At 36.6% G+C, this 18,173-nt stretch overlaps 3 protein-coding genes across 7 annotated transcripts; 1 reads left to right on the top strand and 2 right to left on the bottom strand.

Annotated features, from left to right (window-relative positions):
- Positions 1–4,617, bottom strand: LOC140013262 (uncharacterized). 3 transcript variants are annotated; one of them, XM_072062467.1, is made up of 6 exons: positions 4,457–4,617; positions 4,014–4,363; positions 2,119–2,206; positions 1,924–2,012; positions 1,497–1,801; positions 1–957 (listed from the first exon to the last, which is right to left on the bottom strand). In XM_072062467.1, exons 5-6 carry the CDS (start codon positions 1,737–1,739, stop codon positions 349–351), a joined length of 852 nt encoding a protein of 283 aa, XP_071918568.1. In that variant the 5' UTR covers positions 1,740–1,801; positions 1,924–2,012; positions 2,119–2,206; positions 4,014–4,363; positions 4,457–4,617; the 3' UTR covers positions 1–348. The 3 variants fall into 3 exon arrangements, with proteins under 3 accessions (XP_071918568.1, XP_071918566.1, XP_071918567.1); XM_072062465.1 differs by having other exon boundaries at positions 4,014–4,617; XM_072062466.1 differs by lacking the exon at positions 2,119–2,206 and having other exon boundaries at positions 4,014–4,617.
- Positions 4,618–5,158: 541 nt separating this feature from the next.
- LOC113706846 (GDP-Man:Man(3)GlcNAc(2)-PP-Dol alpha-1,2-mannosyltransferase-like) lies at positions 5,159–9,844 on the top strand. Of its 3 annotated transcripts, none has more exons than XR_011820377.1 (7): positions 5,159–5,556; positions 6,389–6,675; positions 7,273–7,459; positions 8,364–8,432; positions 8,546–8,826; positions 9,184–9,258; positions 9,357–9,432. XR_011820377.1 is itself a non-coding variant. In XM_027228873.2 (7 exons), exons 1-7 carry the CDS (start codon positions 5,245–5,247, stop codon positions 9,599–9,601), a joined length of 1,404 nt encoding a protein of 467 aa, XP_027084674.1. In that variant the 5' UTR covers positions 5,166–5,244; the 3' UTR covers positions 9,602–9,844. The 3 variants fall into 3 exon arrangements, 1 of the variants encoding a protein (XP_027084674.1); XR_011820376.1 differs by having other exon boundaries at positions 9,149–9,258; XM_027228873.2 differs by having other exon boundaries at positions 5,166–5,556; positions 8,546–8,739; positions 9,149–9,258; positions 9,357–9,844.
- A 579-nt stretch (positions 9,845–10,423) lies between these two features.
- Positions 10,424–16,638, bottom strand: LOC113706847 (uncharacterized). Its single transcript, XM_027228874.2, has 6 exons — positions 16,161–16,638; positions 15,994–16,049; positions 15,142–15,196; positions 14,573–14,653; positions 14,185–14,499; positions 10,424–10,856 (listed from the first exon to the last, which is right to left on the bottom strand). The coding sequence occupies exons 1-5, from the start codon at positions 16,372–16,374 to the stop codon at positions 14,192–14,194; spliced, it is 714 nt and encodes a 237-aa protein (XP_027084675.1). The 5' UTR covers positions 16,375–16,638; the 3' UTR covers positions 10,424–10,856; positions 14,185–14,191.
- Between the last annotated feature and the right edge of the window lie 1,535 nt (positions 16,639–18,173).

Here is an 18,173-nt window from a genome sequence, read left to right as displayed (position 1 = left end):
CACGTTGAATCCAGCTAAGACATTTATATAAAATAGCTCACTCACAACGTAACTAAACCAATTTATAGCTCTTAACACATTCTTAATAAAAGGTGGCATCTCCTTTAAAAAAACTCACTACTGAAACTAGTAAATCTATACTTAGTGGACATAACCAGCTATGCAGTCATCAGAAATGACGCAAATGGGCACACAAGGAATGTGGTGGTCAAAGCTACATAAAATTCCACCACTTGTTACAGCAACATATAATGAAAAACACAGGGAAACCAATTGTCCGAAATAAGCAATAATAGAGGCACAACAAAAACACATCTATTGAAGTTACTCCCAGGGGATTTAGGTCCCTTACTTGCCGACGATCTTTGGCACGATGAACAAATTAATCCATGTTATCTGCTCACTCTCACTGAAGCTAATAAATAAAGCCCGGAACTCCCCATCCAACAATTCTTTCAAGACATACATGTGTACAGTATCGTCCAACTTCAGGTCCTCAACTGCTTTCTTAGCAACCTCAATTGAATACTTCTCCTTCGATTCTCTTTCGGAACATGCAATCGAAGAAAATCTATTGAAGTTGCTCAGTGCCTCTTGGTAGTTCTCCGAACCCGACCTTCGGGACTTGGTTCCTCTTGAGTCTTCATTCTCCGAACTTTGTGAAGCACTACCCAACGGTCGTTTGCCGGGATTACTCATAATTGGGCTATCAGTATCGTCCGATGTGCCCTTAGAATCTGCTGGGTTGATGACAGAACTAGAGGCAACTCCTTTGCCTTTGAGGGTCGAATCACCCCTACGTCTACGGATACGAGGAGGCACAAATTGGGGTGGCACGAATTGGGCCAAAAATTGAGCACGGGTGCCTGTGGCATGCTTGCCGTCCATCACCTCATCCCATAGGATCATCAAATCAGCACTATTTGGGTGCTGGAATTCCACATAACTTTTGTCGAGCTATTAGACAAACAACAAAGAAAAGACAGTTCATTAAAATACCATAACACTACCCAACAGGAACCATTACTCTTGCTAACAGAAGCCATAACACATGGTAACAGAATTTACAGCAAACATAAGACAATTTATTTAAAATGCCAGGAAAGATTAACAGAAGCAAACAGCAGTCCACAATGTTTCAGGAATCTAGTATATGCCGGTGTTTGCTATATAAATTCCAGGCTACTGAATAAGTGACACTGCATTGAATAAGTGATAACAGAGCACTCCAAGCTTAAGACCAATGTATTTCTAATGCGACATAGTGTATGTCGAAGCAAAAACACGCTCTCCACTAAAACTACAATCATTCCGGCACTAAAACCATTCAGACAGGACACCAACAGCCTTTCTTATATGAACAAAATGAAGAACAAACACACACTTCAACTAAACCAAAATGTGTACTACCAGTTGGGTTCATTTTAGCTCTTTCGAAGCACAAAGGTGCAAATTTATTTGCAAATATAGTAGAAGGCAGAGGTCGAACAACATACCTTGTACAAATATCCCCATTGCTCTTTTCCAGCTACAAAGCATCTATGTTCCTCGTCCCATCCTATCCCCGTCTCTGCCTTGGCAGAATCACCTCGGAGGTGTGTGAAGAGTCTCCATTTGTCGACCACACGATAGAACTTCGACTGGGATTGAGTTCCAGTGCAAATAACCCCCAATTCTTGGGTCAAGTAGGCAGCCATTGCAGTGTGATTTGCCAAGGTTACCTTCCATCTTTCTGCCATTCAACATACGTTCGGATGTACATCTCCTTTTCCTAGTCTTCCCAGTGCTTCTTTTCAGACATCTATGATTGAGGACAAGAAAAGGAAAGTCAATGGATTACATAGATGCAAAAATAAAGAGGAAACATCAATGTTGCTTTCATTTTGATCGTATAAGAGGCCAGGTGAGAATTTATGGGCACACCTCAAAGTAGTTGATTAGGCTTTCTTGAAAGTCGTTTGAGTCGCAACAAGACTTTGCACTGACCAAACTAGTCACACTTGATGGGGATACTGAGGAAATAAGGAACAGAACAACCATTGAGCAAGAGTTAACTACATAAATTCAAAACGGAAGATAAACCGATGAGGATGGTTAGGTCACAAAACAGTGGTTTACCTGGACTTAAACTTAATTTTAACCTTTTTCTAGTGGGTATTAACACGTCCGACAGATTAGTTTTCCCGAAAACTTTGTAGTTTCCGCTCTGCGAAAAAGTGACATATATAGTAATTCGAAAGAGCATAAGCAAGCTCATAAAAAGAAACACGTGAAGATGGTATTCCAAGAACAGAACAAGATTCAAAGGCATAACGCAAACAAGCAGTAGATCGAACATATTTCTGGGATTCTAGTGTTGAGCTACGGTTTACATACAAAAAACAAGCTTTAGTCCAGTCTATATGGGATATCTGGCTACTGTAAAATGATACGTTTAGTCCATAAAATAATCGGGGAAATAAATGTAGTTATATAAAGTTAAGACGCCAGACCCACTAATTTTAGTACCCAAACAAGCACTTGAAAACAAGACAGATGCTTAGAGAAAAGTTTAGGAAATCAAAGGGACAGAGCCTATCTATGGAAAAGAAAATACCTTAGGGTAATGAAAGTACAGGCAATATTTCAAACTTGATATAGCATTTGTACATTCAAAGACCCAATTAGTTACTCAAAGTTTCTACGCTGGAATGAAGCACTCTCCTACTTGGATAACAGCCATCAATGGCCATCCTCCAACAACCTGATATCAACGTATCATTGATCTGGCCAAGCATTATAAAGTTCTAAAAAGTGTGCAAGAACGATAGCAGTAGGCTCGTTCGCAAGGATCAAGACCTTACAATTTCAAATCCAGAGCCAAAATCTCAAAATGTACCCAACTCGACAAAAGTCCTGCCTAAACCAATTCAGCATCAAGGTCAGTCATTATCAGAAGAACAACTATGTGTTATTACTACAAATGTTTTTCCCATCGACATCGGAAAGCATAGAGTAGAGGATGTTGTCTCAGCTCTAGCAAGAAACAGACAAAAAAGATGCTCCTTCTTGGGGTATAATCCAACTTAAGGACCACAGAACATGTAAATATAAAAGCACTCCTCAGTGCAGGATGGGTTACGATTCCATATTGCCAGAAATGCAGGCATCAGTCAATGCGAGCTGTATCACAAAGCCAACTGAGATGTGTAAATGTCATTTGAGGGCTACCAATAGAGAGTATATACCTTTTTTAGGCCAATCAAACCACCTTCATGAATCATGCATCATTCGGGGTTCACAAGGAGTAGTACTAACACAAGACTATGGGTACAATGACTATTTCCCCGTTATACGGTGAAGACTATCAACAATAAAATAGAGAGAGTACTAACTGGAGAGAGTAATGCCTATTCAAACGAATCCTACCTGTTGACGTACTAAAATAGGTTTAAGCCAAATTCAGTCCACAAGCCAAACGAGCATCATGACAATTATCAGGAAACCATAATTCTAAAACAGGGAGTAGAGTATTTATCATAATACAAGAGTTCCAAGAAAATTAAGAAACCAAATATTTATACTGCAAAGCAAACTTAAAGTCATTCACAAGCAGAGTCGAGCAGAGCAGGGAAAGGATTTAAATAACTTCTACATACATTACAATTCTGCTCAAGTCCTATCAAAATAAGCAACGATGTATAAAGAAAGCAAAGGGGGAGATCCTCCGCTCCTCAGAACCTAAGCTTGGTAGAGAACTAGCGGTTAGGGAAAAGGACCAGTGTATGCTTGGTAGTAATTTATTTCACAAATCTACAAAGTGTTCTTCCACACAACCACTCACATTAATTTGAAAGTAATGAGTAAAAGAACAAATCGAGAGAACCCTAACATAGAGAGCTCTAATTTCATCAGATTGTAGTTATCAGAACTGCTAAATTTTTGGTACATTATGGTAACTTGTCCAGACATCCAAATAGAGACATAACTTAAACAAGAAAGTGCAGTCGGTATCGAGGATCAGGATTGCTTACCGAATTCAATTTGTCACAACCCCTCAAATAAATGCAAATTGTTCAAGCTTTGTGTTTATGCTCGAACGCCGCTGATGAAAAGGAAAAAAGCAATTGAAGCACGGTGATGAACCGTGCAACGCAGGACACGGCACCAAATTTATGCTCCAAAGACTTTGCAGCAGCTCGATTTATGTGAGAAAAGCTGCTTCAAGGAGAGGAACTGTAGCGTGTTGCATAGCTTTCAAAAGCACTTTCAGTGGGTTGCTGTCGTAGTTTCAGCTAGATTTGATAGTTGCGAATCGAATCCAAGATCCGAATTTGCTAGATATATGCCCGTGATGCAAGATAAAAGCCGTATCTGATTACTTCTGGATGGGAGAAGACAGTCAACTACGAAATGAAGGAGAAAAGCAAAGAGAATAAATTCTCTGCAGGTTTGGAAGAAACCGGAGCAGCTTTACCTTTACTCTTCGTCTTCAATAGCACCAACGGTAAAAAATGCACAGTGTTCTCCAAATTCCCGTCTTACACATTTGCTATGAGAACGTGCGTGGACCAGCCAGGGGTCCCAAGGAATTTCCACGTGGATGCACGCTTCAGCACCAGCGTTGGTAACTGATTCCACGTGTGCAGGAAAAGTTTTGGCCTAATCCCTCAATTATTTGTGTTATTTGAAGTGTTATCCAAACACTTTTTTGTACCAGTATTTCAAAAAACCCAAAAAATTGTCTATCCAAACACACTCATTATTGTTTGACAAAAAAAAATACTGAGAGGAGAGAGAGAGAAGAGAAAGATAAAGATAGAAGCACACAATTTCTAGCATGCGGCGGTTTCAGGTGGTTTGAAAAAAAGAAGGGGAACAATTATTTGAAATAATTACTATAACAGTATGTTTGGATAGAGAGTATTATTTGAAATAAATACTGTAACATTTTTTGTAATGTAATGTATACGAGATAAAAAGGTGGTTAAAAAAATAAAAAAATAAATTAAAAAATATGTTTATGATACAAGCAAAATATTTTGTGAAATAATTCAACAATCCAAACACTCACAAATATAAAAAAGCATTTATTAATTTTAGCCTTCAGCAATTTTTTTAAGCAGAAACACATGCCAGGATGACCCCAAATTGTCCAATAGGCTACTGACACGTCAGAAAATGGAGGAGTTTTGGCACACCCACCTAGTACGTGTCAATAATCACTGACGATGAATGGAAAACTAGACACAGTAGCCCTCAACAATGGCGACCGCTATTCTTCTCTGGATTCCTATAGCTGCGATCTCCACGATTCTGGCCTTAATTCTAAAGCTAGCATCGACCATCTTCAGTTGCCGGAGATATAGAAAGAAGGCCATCGGACTTTTCCACCCTTTCACCAACGACGGCGGCGGAGGAGAGAGAGTTCTCTGGTGTGCCGTCAAAGCTATCCAAGAAGAGTACCCCGATCTGGACTGCGTTATTTACACTGGAGACTATCGTGATGCCTCTCCTGAAAGCCTCGCTGATAGAGCTCTCAAACGATTTGGTGTCCAATTACACCACCCCCTTAAGGTACCCTTTTCTTTAGAGCAATGTTGTCTTTTTTTTTTTTTTTGTTATTGGGAAAGCAAGAATCAATGTTGCTTAATTATGTAACTAGTACTGGTTAGGGTTGGAGAAAGCTGATACAATTGTTGGGTTTATAGGCAAATTTGTGAATTGGGTCTTGGCGGAACTTATCTTTCATATTTTAGTTTTATTCTTTTATATTTTCTTGACAAGATATTTCTACCGGTATTCCCTTCTTTTTCGTTATTCTTGGGACTATTAGTGATTTAAATCTTTAATATTACGTAAAAATGTATGTGCTTCTTTAAATGTTGGTGAGATATACAGATTTTGCAGTTAAAATTTTGATTTTTTTTTTTGGTTAAAGATGCAGTAGAAATCAAAGAACAATCCTATTTATGGGACAAAGCAGAAAATGGAAAAGAAAAGGAACCCGGGGGGGGGGGGAGGGTGGAAGGCAACTTTTAGATGATTCTGCTTCGATAAAAGAAAATATACCCTCGAAATAGGATTAGGTCGTTTTTATGAATTTCCAGTCAAACCAACACTTGTGCATTCCCCCTGTTGTTTATTTGTCTGACATAAACTAGAGGTGTCTTTTGATTCTGCAATTTTCGTCATTTATTATTCACGCTCTTTGTTTCCCTGTAATGGTCCTTTATTTGCATGCCCATGGACGAGCACTAGGCATTAAATGGGCAATTGATACTTCACAAAATGTATAGTCCTAAGACCTGAGAATGATCCTGTAGATTATAGTTTTTGGGGTTTTGTAGCCTTTATAGGATATAATTTCTTAATGGATTTAGTTATTGACTGGAGTGTTCTTTTTTAGGTGGTGCATCTCTACAAGAGGAAGTGGGTTGATGAAGCAACCTATCCACGGTTCACTATGATTGGACAAAGTCTTGGTTCAGTTTACCTCTCATGGGAAGCTTTATGCAAGTTTACTCCTTTGTATTATTTTGATACCTGTGGCTATGCCTTTACTTATCCAGTTGCCAGGGTATTTGGATGTAAAGTGATTTGCTACACACATTATCCAACTATCAGTTTGGACATGCTATCTCGTGTTCATGGACGGAATTCTATGTACAATAATGACACACTGATTGCTAAGAGGTATGCATGGTGATTTATCATGCACATGAAACGTCTGATTAAGAGATTTGGTGTTATTATTGTTTTCTTTTATGGTTCTTGAATAACAAGATAGGCATTTGCTACTGAAATGTGTTGTAGTTTTTGTTGAGAAATATTTAGGTAATTTGCTTGTAGTTTTCAACTTGATCTTGTCAAAAGTGTGTGTCATCTGTCTTGCTCCTTTTTATAGTTATTTCGTTTGGAAAGCTAAAGATTAAAATGATAGGAAGGAAAACACAATTTTTGTTTTTCATTTTCTAATTTGTTAGAATCAGATTGAATTCCAATTTGCTCATTACACTAGTGGCTTTAGTCTTCACTAGAACCAAAATGACATTCATTCTCCTTCGGAATTGTTTGGAGATAAGTCTCAATCTTTTCTTGCCTCTCCAGGTTTTGAATATTGGTTTTCATGTGGATCCTTTAGAGAGTTCATACTTCAATTGTTTACGATGTTTTTTCTGTCCATGATCATATCTTGTTTGAATTGTACATCTTTCCTGTCTTGTTTATGAAAGTTATCCATGGATCCTTGTATCCTGATCATGAAGCACCTCTAAATTTTTTTGATAACAGTTCCTTTCTATCCCATTGCAAAGTCATATACTACATGCTTTTTAGCTGGATGTATGGCATTGTTGGCTCATATGCACACCTTGCAATGGTGAATTCTTCATGGACAAAGTCTCATATTGAAAAGCTTTGGGGAATTCCAGATCGCATTCAGCGTGTTTACCCTCCTTGTGACACTTCAGGGCTTCAGGTTTTGCTTTGATTAGTTTATCCTCTTCATAGTGCTTTGGGTGGCCCTTTAATTTAGTTGTTGACTATTTGTTCTTGTAAACAATTTAAACTATATGGGTATTATGTTACTTGGCTAAACCACTCTTCAGGCCTTCCGTCTCTGTGGCATGTCTGTTGGTTTGTGGTAGGGCCATTTGACATTCTGATTTCTGTTAGTTGAAAATACAGATGCTTTTTTTTTGTTTTTATCATTGGGAAGGATGTTAGTATCAAAGTTTAACTCCCCCCCCCCTCCCTCTCTTCCCGGGGGCCCCTTCTTCCTCCCATGAAATTGCAAACTCAAATTTTCATCTTTGCTAGTTATATTTTTTCTTAAAAATATTCTTGCTTAATTGTATAAATCTCTCTCTCTCTCTGGGGTTCTGTGTCCTTTGCTACCAACTACAGAGATCAGAATGGATGTTATACAGTAATCAGAAACTAAAATCTCCTAAATAGGCTTCTGGTGGTGTGGCTTTAGACGATTCAGTATGTGGTATATTGTGGTTTTGCAAATTAATAAATTTGACACCTCATATAAATGTTATAAATTTCCTTACTGTGTTGTCTGTCTGTTTCTCCTGGAAATAGTTGGTGTGATAATCATAACTACTCTGGAAGCTAAGCTTTATGCCTTGTTAAGGATGGAAAGGAAAGAAGTGAAATATTTTTGATCCAATATTGAAGGATAAAAAAATCAGAAAGGGCTGCATGGTCTTAGCTCTGTTGTTCGATATCATTTTGCTGCTTATATTCTGCTGATTTCTGTACATAACTGCCTGCATAGCTATTGTCATTAGTGGGAAGTGCCTTGCCAACATTTACATTGATCAAAATTTCTGCTAGTAACTAGAGACAGATATTAACCTAATTTATATGAACAGGCACTTCCATTGGAGAGGCCTATGACACCACCCAAGATTATTTCTGTGTCTCAATTTCGGCCAGAGAAGGTGGGGATATTTATATAATAAAAATGAAAAGTATTTGAACTTTAGCAGTTACTTTCTACCTCAGGCCAGTCATGGTCTCTGTGAGTTATCCTTAAGTTACTTCTTTGGGCCAGGCACATCCTATTCAGCTGGAGGCATTTGCTGTTGCGATTACAAAGTTGGATTTAAATCTTCCAAGGCCCAAACTTCAGCTTGTGGGTAGTTGTAGAAATGAAGCAGATGAGAGAAGGTTGCAAGAGTTGCAGGACCTAGCTGTTGAATTAAAGGTGGCAGATGATGTGGAGTTTCATAAGAATGTGATGTATAGGTTTGTGCATTTTAACGATTGCTCAGCATTGTATTTGATACCAGACCTCGTAAGAAAGTATCAAAACAAGAGATAATCTGAAATTAGGTATTGATTCTATTTCATGTTAAGAAAGGATTCAGGAAAAAAGAGATTTTCTTATGATCTGTGAATGACCATGCACTATGTAGACATTGAATTCTGTTCTCTTTCTGCTTACTGAATCTTATAAGTGTTTGGTTGTATCCTTTCCATTCAGCATATGGCTGGGGGTTCATTAAATTGTAGTTCTTGATGCCTACTTTAGCTTTATGTTTGAGTAGTTCTTACACGTTAGCTTTTTAAGTTTTGCTGTGCATCATTTTTTCCACTTTTTTTTTTTGGCAATGAGAGAGTCTTAATTCATTTCTCTATTTGATTAATATTGCAGTGATTTGGTTAAGCTTTTGGGTGGTGCGGTTGCAGGAATTCATTCAATGATAGATGAGCATTTTGGAATATGTGTTGTGGAGTACATGGCCGCTGGGGCAGTACCAATAGGTCGGTTGGCTCTTTACACAGTAGTTATGCCTTCTCTTTATCTACTTAAAACTTGGAGGTGGGTGTGAATTTAACTTCTTTGCTTTTGGATTGCTCAGCCCATAATTCGGCTGGCCCCAAGATGGATATTGTGTCAGCAGAAGATGGGGAACAAACTGGATTCCTTGCCGAAAATGTGCAAGAATATGCAGAGGCCATTTTCAAGGTCATTGTGATGCCTGAATCCAAGAGATGTGTCATGGCAGCAGCTGCAAGGAGAAGGGCCTCAAGGTTCTCAGAGGATAGATTTTTCGAGGACTTTAGAGCTGCTATCAGACCTATCTTATGCCAAACTTCAAGATGATACAAATACAATTTTGTTAATGGATGCCTATTACCCGCTTAGTTTAGTGTTCAAATGAGAAATGTATGAAAATCGTCTTGGGCTAATGTACTCTTTCCCTTCTTCCCTCCCTAACATTAACACAGAGATTTGACACATCATTTATGTCCCTGCTGGAAATTTTAGAAGGGAATTTTTGTTAGGACTTGATGCTGAGCAATTGTAGAAAATTGTATACATGGAATTTGAGTGGTTGGATCATTTTGTCGTGGTTGCCAGTTGATCTGCTTTCTCGTTGCCATTAGCAGATGTTAACAGCTTAGTTTTCCCATTTTAATGGATGAAACCACACGCGCATTAAGAGGTGAACTCTGAGCTCCGAGATGATAAACAGCTTCTGTTTCCTTCTTTGTCATTGGTTATGCTGTTCCTAAGAGTGAGCGGATTTGTCTCAAAGAGGCTTCCAAGCCTTTTGTCATGATACTCAGTGTTTGAAATCAATATCTGATATCTATCTTGTGGGCAGGAAAATCACACCAAAGGAACGTTTGTCAAAATTAAGAACGTCTATTGTTTACAAGGATTGCAGTAAGATTCCTAACTATGTTGGAAAAGCATCCTGTTGCACAATCTGAATGTATGGTAGCTATAAATAAGTGCTATCCCCCAGACATGTCAATCTAAGCAAGGCAATGGGACTCTGATATATTTCATCATGCCATTGTGACACAACATCGTCATTAATAGGTACATATAACAGGATGCATTTCATCTTTATAATCACCAAGACACAAGCAATACATATTCCCAATCCCCCAGTATTCGCCCTCATAAAACAAGCTATGCAATAAAAAACATTCATCTCATAGAGAATTGGCAATGCTTTAAGACACAACTAAGCAGATACTAGATAGGAGAAGAATCCCAAACAATCTACTGCAGAGTCAATACGCATAATGTACAAACAACTAGGGAAGTTTAAAATTCCCCACTTTACATAATCAGCTTGTTAAAAAGACACAATCGTCTAAAACTAAGTTCTAAAGTCTCTAAAATTTACTCCCTGCTTAAGTGGCAGTGCATTTCCGTTATAACTTCAAAGGAGAAATTTGGGATGAAAACACTCCAAGAGCCTGAGTGCATTTAAAGATTCAACTATATTGGTTCTTCCCCAAGCTTGGAGAAGTTAGGCAGGTGACTGCAACATATGAAATATGTGCAAGAAGCATCCCCTAATTGAAGAAAAGCCCCCAGAAACTTCAATGTTCATGTAATCCTACATGGAAATTTGAAATAGGAAAAGAGAATCAGTAGAAAACATCTGATATCATCAGCTTTTACAACATAACTACAACAAATGCAGGCAATATACAAGGGGTGCAAAACAAGAATACAAATTCTTCCTCCTCAATGTTCTGTTTTCAGAAATAATTTCAAAGCTTTACCAAGCACCTGCCTGCTGTACGTTATTTTTTAAATTAACTTTTTAGCACCATGTACCTATTACATAAGATTCTGCCTTTAGAAAGGGCAAAAAAAAAATTTCCTACAAAACATGATTGAGGACCAAATTACACCAGTTAAAAAATTACGAGTTAAGCCTGCCTAAAATGTTCCAAAATGTCCTAAAGAATAGACACACTAATACACATCTAAAATGGAACAACCTGGAAGTGAGTTGTTGGAAAACAGAACACTATTCAATCCCAATAAAAAAAAAAATCATACAAAGCAAATGGCAGTAGTGGGTTCTCAAAGGTGGGAGAGTGAGAATAGGGGCTACTAGAGGGGGTTGTGGGAGTAAGGACATTCATTGGGGATGCAGTGGGTTAACCAGAGAAAGTGGGCTGCAGCACTGGCAATTGTAGGAGAGTGGCAGAAGTTACCAGTCAGGTTCACAGGAAGGGGACGGACTGCAGCTCTACTTGGGAAGTAGTAATGCTAACTATTTTTAACAACTAGGATAGAGTATGGTGATTGATCTTTTGACATTAAATAAGGCTGAGTAATAGGTGTTTCAAGTTTTGGAGGAATTTTGAGTGCCAAACAATTTGCCTCTAAATATTTCTTCCCTGAGTAAGCTCACTTGCCTACATTCTGTTTACCCTGAATATCAAGTCCTATTGGACCGGTATCAAACATTCAATGTCTTTCCTGTTGTTCACAGGGAATCAGTAGAAATTTCATCAATTCCAACCTATTTTGTAATTGATCTCTAGGTCAAGCTCCACACATCCACAATATGACATATATCTCATTTTACGTACAGAAACCTTAGGATTTTTTCAAAATCACCTTCCCCCATAAATGGTGCACTGATTTTGGTTGAAATATCATTAATAAAGGAACTAATCTTCTTGCTAATAATCGATGTGACATTAAATCACCAAATTACAATTGATGTGTGACATAGAACCATACATTTTGGCATAACCAAAAATTTCAATGATATAGCCCACAAATCTTTTTAGCTAAATTGCATAAAGATAAGGCTAGCTGTAATTGTTTTACTACCTTATTTTCTAGTTTCGTTCTCATTCCAATGATTTGTTTTCTCAATAAATACTCTTGTACTAGAGTAGTCAGGATGAATCAATCAAAAAATATTGAATTTTACGAAGTTCTTATGTGTAGTACACTCAGGCCGTTTCTCTAGTTCCCTGAGGAACAATTTTGGAGAAGACTAATGGCTTCCAACATGATGTCGGCCAGCATTAACAATCAACACTACAATGTTCCAATGCAGCTGCCACTTCAATAAGAAGACAATATTTAGGGCCATCTCTCATTAGATTTGTCACAGATCATATTTCAGTCAATTCATTTACATAACCAAATTCAGTGTTATCAAGACTGCTATAATCTGCTAGGGGTTCTTAAGAAAGTGCTTAGTCAAAAGTGTTGCTTAATCTCTACAAAACTTAAGTGCTTCTAAAATGATGTTGACAACTATTAAGCACTTCAGTAGTCACTAATCATGGCTCCAAGCAATTTTAGACACAATTTAACTTTTTGTCGTCATCATATGCAAACATTTTGTTATCAATCCCCACAACCCCAGTCACCACTTGATAATGCCATTTTGACAATTCTAGGCAACTTCATGAAATCAACAATAGTTTACTAATCCACAAATGTGAGTAAGGGTTTTTAAAAAAAAATCAGCCTATTTTAGAACCACAATACAGTAAGCTCACATAGAAAAATATCTCTGCAAGCTTAAAAGACTCCATGATTTAGACAGAAGGGCAAGATTGAGAGAGTTGATAGAAATGTTGCTTGTGCATTATTGTAGGAGAAGGACCTACAGTAGTCTTTGGGAGAGAAATGACAAAATAGAAAAAAAAAAAAAAAAAAAAAAAAAAAAAACTCAATGTAGATTCGGTCCTCTTATTAAGAGAGACATTTTTAATTTTAGCATTCACACCCAAAAGCTGTTAATTATCCACCTAAATAAGACATCATAATATGAAGGAACTTGGCTGTAAAACTTGTAATCTTAATGCAAGTTTAGCAGTTTCATTGATAATAGACTAAATAAGGTGGTACTGGAAAACAGAGTGGAATAGCAAAATCAGATTCTACAAAAGGAATTTTCTTAACCTTCTCCAATCACCTTTATCAATACAATAGGGCATAGAATCGGGGCAAGCAAACAGGGCTATTTTCAGCATTCAGCAATTTTTAGTTCTGGATTCTTGTAGCACTTAATGTCATCCTTAGTCTTTTTGGCTTATGAATTCTTTCTCCATAAAAGTCAGAATCACAAACATTCAATATTCCCCAGTCGAGTAGCTTTTAAAACATTGCAAGCTTACTATACAAGCACTGTGATTCAAAAAACTCAAAGGTGAATAAACCATCTTTCAGATTTTGCATAATTTGCTGTATGATTGCATTATTTTTCAGTTGAGATTCTTAAAGGGTGTCAAAGAAAATCTAAGATATCATGATATCTCTGGTTACTTTTTGGTTTCTCTTCTTGCTTTTTCAGAAGTTCTTGAAATACACTGCTCTGAGAACTCCTAAATTCAAATTTAGAAGCTTTCCTGCATCATTGTTTTATTAGAATATACATTTCCTAAAGATGCTATTGGGTCCAATTTCATCAATTCTACATTCATGAAGGATGAACTTGGTCTTCTTACCAGCAAGATTGAATAAACTCCTAATTTAGATTAGAATATCTAAATCAGAATAACAGGAAAAGCAGTCATTGAAGCACAAAACTAAAGTATGAACAAAAAACAGCGGTCATCATGTAGAAAATTCATGTTGAAAGTTGGAGTAAGGCTATCAGAGGTGAAAGTGTACCACACTCAAAAAAATTAGACAACCAAAAAAAAAAAAAAAGGCAAAGCAACGCAGAAAAGACGAACTCATACCCTACCAGAATATCTAAATTAGAATAACAGGAAAAGCAGTCATTGAAGCACAAAACTAAAGTATGAACAAAAAACAGCAGTCCTCATGTAGCAAACTCATGTTGAAAGTTGGAGTAAGGCTATCAGAGGTGAAAGTGTACCAAACTCAAAAATATTAGACAACAAAAAAAAAAAAAAACAAAGGCAAAGTAACGCAGAAAAAACGAACTCAAACCCTACCAGAATGTCAATTGACATGTTGGCCATCATCATCTGAATCATCAATGAGTACAGGTTCATTTCTATCAGTTCTACAGTCACCAAAAAGCTCATCTATCTCTGCATCTGAATCCTCAAGTTGTACAGGACCCTTTAAACTGCCTTTATTATCACCAAGAAGCTCACGAGCTGCCTTCTCAAGGAATTCTTTGGCAGCAGTTTGAACAGGTTGCTTCTCTGGTGACCCATATTTTCTCTTCTTATGCACACTTCTTTCAGAATGCTTTATTGTAGTACCCTGTCTTCTACTGATCTCCCTCATGCTTTGCTTCTGCTCTGCAGAATTAATCTATTTTTCAAAGCCAAATTAAATGATAGAATTAATCCAATAAACCAACTGAGCACCTACCCCTGGTGAGATCAGGCAAAGAATGCTCAATGAAGCGGGTCGCTGCTTGGGCATTTATGGTGGCTGAAGGACGCAGTGGCGCTTTGAAGATGAACAGGGATTTTATCAGTGAATATATATCTCAATCAGTAGAGTAAACATATTAAACATGGTAAAGAATAAGCAAAAACTTCCATTTTAAGTTTCAAAGGGAACATGTTACAACTTGGAAAACACAGATAATGTGGAAAACCACTTTCATATTGTTCCAAAATCCAGATTAATGTTTCTCAATATTATCTTTAATGGGACAAACTGATACAACACCAACAAAGGAGAGCCTGCACGAAGAGTGGTTCATACTTTAAAAGAAAGAAAGAAGTTCATCGAAGACAAGGGAAAATTTGTCCAAGATATATATTGCTTGTTCAGCTAATTCCACATGCAATGTGAAAAAGATTTACAGGAAAGCTACCCACATAATTATTTGCCTTAGCAGAGAAAATCTACATTTTCTTCATCTCAAAATGTAACTTGCCTTCCATCTTAAACTTAAAATCCCTAGAGTAAATAAAAGGGATTATAAGTACCTTTACTCAACTCTATACACCGCTGAACTTTTTCCTGGTACAAGCTCAACCTCTCCTATAAACATAAAATAAACCATATCTGTGAAAATGTTACTTGAAGTTGAACCATATCTGTGAAAATGTTACTCGGCAAACAGTCCACAAACTTGAAGTTAAACCAAAAGCATCACAAATTGATAGGGATATATACCATAAGGCTGTAAACAACAACAAAGTCAAAAAGAATGAAAAAGCAACATCAATCAAAACATCACACAAAATAAGCTATCATTGCACAACCGAAATTGCTAGCATAACTCCTTAAATGAGAAAGGATTAGGTTTACATAGCCCTAAGGCCCTTGACCCTGCAAGCTACAAAGGCAATTTCTGGTTAATCACCCTGTTACCTTGAGCACGATGAAACATTCTTGTAACAATTAACAATTAAAACACACATGCAAGAATAAATCAGGGTCAAACCCTCAATCTACATTTCTAAGGAATATTATTCCCAATCACAAAGCAACATAAAGGCCCTTAAGCCTGCAAGCTACAAAGGCAATTTCTGGTTAATCACCCTGTTATCTTGAACAAAATGAAACATCCGTGTAACAATTAACAATTAAAACACACACGCAAGAATAAATCAGGGTCAAACCCTCAACCTACATTTCTAAGGAATATTATTCCCAGTCACAAGGCACAGATTTTAAACAGAAGTGGCCCCTTAATCACCTAATAAACACCCACAATTAAGTCTGACCCTCGGAACAAAATTCAACAGTCAGGAATAAAGGCAAGAACCATCTACCATTAACCAACAAATATACCCAAAAATTAAACAAAAATTGAAGAAGAATATAACACATACATGCTCTGACTTGACAGCGTGCTCGTCTGGGTTCACTCCATTGCATCTCAACCTCACTGCAAAACCACCAAAAATTTGACATCAAACTCAAATTCCAGGAATTCAATTAAACAAAACCCACAAAACAAAGAGCAAAAGAAACCATTTTTCGGCCAGTTTAGACATACAACTGAAAAGGGTCGTGGTAATTTTGGCAAGCAAGAGAAGGGACTGAGCCCTTTCAAGAGGGTTCATCTGGGACAAGACATCATTGTCACAGAGGGACAGGAAATCGTCAAAAAAGATCCCAACTTCCTCAATGTTGATTGAGGTTCTCTTGACTGCCTCCATGACTGATTCTGGTACAATTCTTGTTCCACCACCATCATTTCCACCTTCCATAGCCGATTTCTAAGTAGCAAATTGATTCTTGGAGGACTCTTGTTACGCTTTAACAACTATGTGAGAGTGTGTAGATATCAGATGACAGTGCTAACTAGTTGAGGGATTTGTTGGTTCTTGTGTTTGTTTGTTTTGGGTTTAGCTGTTTTTGCGGAGGTTGACGAATCCAATTGGATTTTGAAAATCTAGTGACCAGGTTTGGGGCAGCAAATCTGCCAATACATACCTGGGATAGTTACGCGGCGGAGGATACACTGTCTCCCCGTATAGACCAGAGCGAAGAGCAGATCGAACTCACAGAAGTTTGACAGCAGAGCATACTAAAACCAAAGGCGGCAGAATATCAGAGAGTGATGTAAGAGGCATTATCGGTTACGTCGTCGGATAATTTCACATGGAGTTAAATACAATTCCATCCTTATAATTTGACCAAAGTACCGCTGGACCCCTAAATCTCAAGATATTGCAAGTGGACCCTCTTGACTTTTTCCTTTTTTTTTGGAAAAATCATTCAAAACGTTCCTCATATTTTATAAAATGACTTTTTTCGTCCCTCATTTTTAAAAGTATAACTTTACGTTCTTTACAAATTCACATTGGTCAAATTTGATTCCTACTTATATTTTCAACTAATTTTTGATCGAAATTCATCGCGTGTCTTGCTTGTGATCATTTTTTAGGGGCAACATTATCAAATTAAATTTTATATAATCCGATCTACAGTCCCTTATATTTCACAAAATAAATTATTTTGTCCCTCACATTTCACAAAATAAATTTTTTCATCTCTTATATTTCACAAAATGAATTTTTTCATCCTTCATTAACCATGTGTACGAATAGTTTTTTTTTAAAAAAAAATCATGTATACATTTATTTGATTTCACATGAACAGGACGAATAGCATATAATATATCTCTATTTGATTTCACCAAAACAGACTAATTATAGTTGTACACATACTATTCAATAGATACATGCATAGGTTTCAATCTAACAATTTTGTTTTAAATCCATAAATAAATAAATATACATATATTTGATTTCACCATGTAAATCTATTCAATATTTGTAACCTTTCTCTTTTGGTAATAATTCATTTATTGATTTATGTAATAAAGTCATCTAATTAATCGGTCCTAATTCAAATTTTATAGTCATGCTGACAAATTACAGTTTAAATCTGAAATTTCTACTCGTCACCTTTAAGACCAACAATTGAATTTCTTATCATGTGATTGTTTTAAAATTTGAAAGTGTCAATCACTTATTTCTTTTTGTCATACATTTCCTTTGTTTTTATTTTGTACGTCGAAATTTAATTCAATATAAACACTTGATAATGTTTAGAATTAAATGTCTTTTTTTTTTCAATTTTCGACTTGAATGAAATGAATATGATTGAAAAACTAACAATTTTTTAAAATCCCTATATATACATTTATTTAATTTCACCTGAATAGTATGTTCAGATAAAATTATATAGAGATAAATTACATGTTATTCATATTGTTCAGGTGAAATTATATAGATATATACATGAGTTTAAAAAAAATTATTCGTACACATGATCAATGAGGGATGAAAAATTATTTTGTAAAATGTGAGGGCTAAAAAACTTCATTTCGTGAATTGTGAGGGGCAAAACAATTCATTTTGTGAAATATGAGGGACGAAAAATTTCATTTTATGAAATGTGAGGGACTATGGATCGGATTATATAAATTTCGATTTGATAATTTTACCTTTAAAAAATGATCACGTGAAAGGCACGTGGTGGATTCTTACAAAAACTAGTC

The sequence above is a fragment of the Coffea arabica genome, chromosome 8c, assembly GCF_036785885.1.
Source record: "Coffea arabica cultivar ET-39 chromosome 8c, Coffea Arabica ET-39 HiFi, whole genome shotgun sequence".
Lineage (NCBI taxonomy): Eukaryota > Viridiplantae > Streptophyta > Magnoliopsida > Gentianales > Rubiaceae > Coffea > Coffea arabica.
Note: the sequence above shows the minus strand (reverse complement) of the source record. Positions and strands in the feature narration are given on the sequence as shown.

Excerpts from the sequence above, each read along its gene's own strand:
- LOC113706846 (XM_027228873.2), top strand. The coding sequence starts at position 5,245 with ATGGCGACCGCTATTCTTCTCTGGATTCCTATAGCTGCGATCTCCACG. Across the intron at positions 5,557-6,388 it reads AATTACACCACCCCCTTAAG|GTGGTGCATCTCTACAAGAG; the intron begins GTACCCTTTTCT and ends GTTCTTTTTTAG. Across the intron at positions 8,433-8,545 it reads CTCAATTTCGGCCAGAGAAG|GCACATCCTATTCAGCTGGA; the intron begins GTGGGGATATTT and ends TCTTTGGGCCAG.
- LOC140013262 (XM_072062465.1), bottom strand. The coding sequence starts at position 1,739 with ATGGCAGAAAGATGGAAGGTAACCTTGGCAAATCACACTGCAATGGCT. Across the intron at positions 958-1,496 it reads AATGGGGATATTTGTACAAG|CTCGACAAAAGTTATGTGGA; the intron begins GTATGTTGTTCG and ends TTTGTCTAATAG.
- LOC113706847 (XM_027228874.2), bottom strand. The coding sequence starts at position 16,374 with ATGGAAGGTGGAAATGATGGTGGTGGAACAAGAATTGTACCAGAATCA. Across the intron at positions 16,050-16,160 it reads TACCACGACCCTTTTCAGTT|TGAGGTTGAGATGCAATGGA; the intron begins GTATGTCTAAAC and ends GTGGTTTTGCAG. Across the intron at positions 14,654-15,141 it reads GTGTATAGAGTTGAGTAAAG|CGCCACTGCGTCCTTCAGCC; the intron begins GTACTTATAATC and ends TCATCTTCAAAG.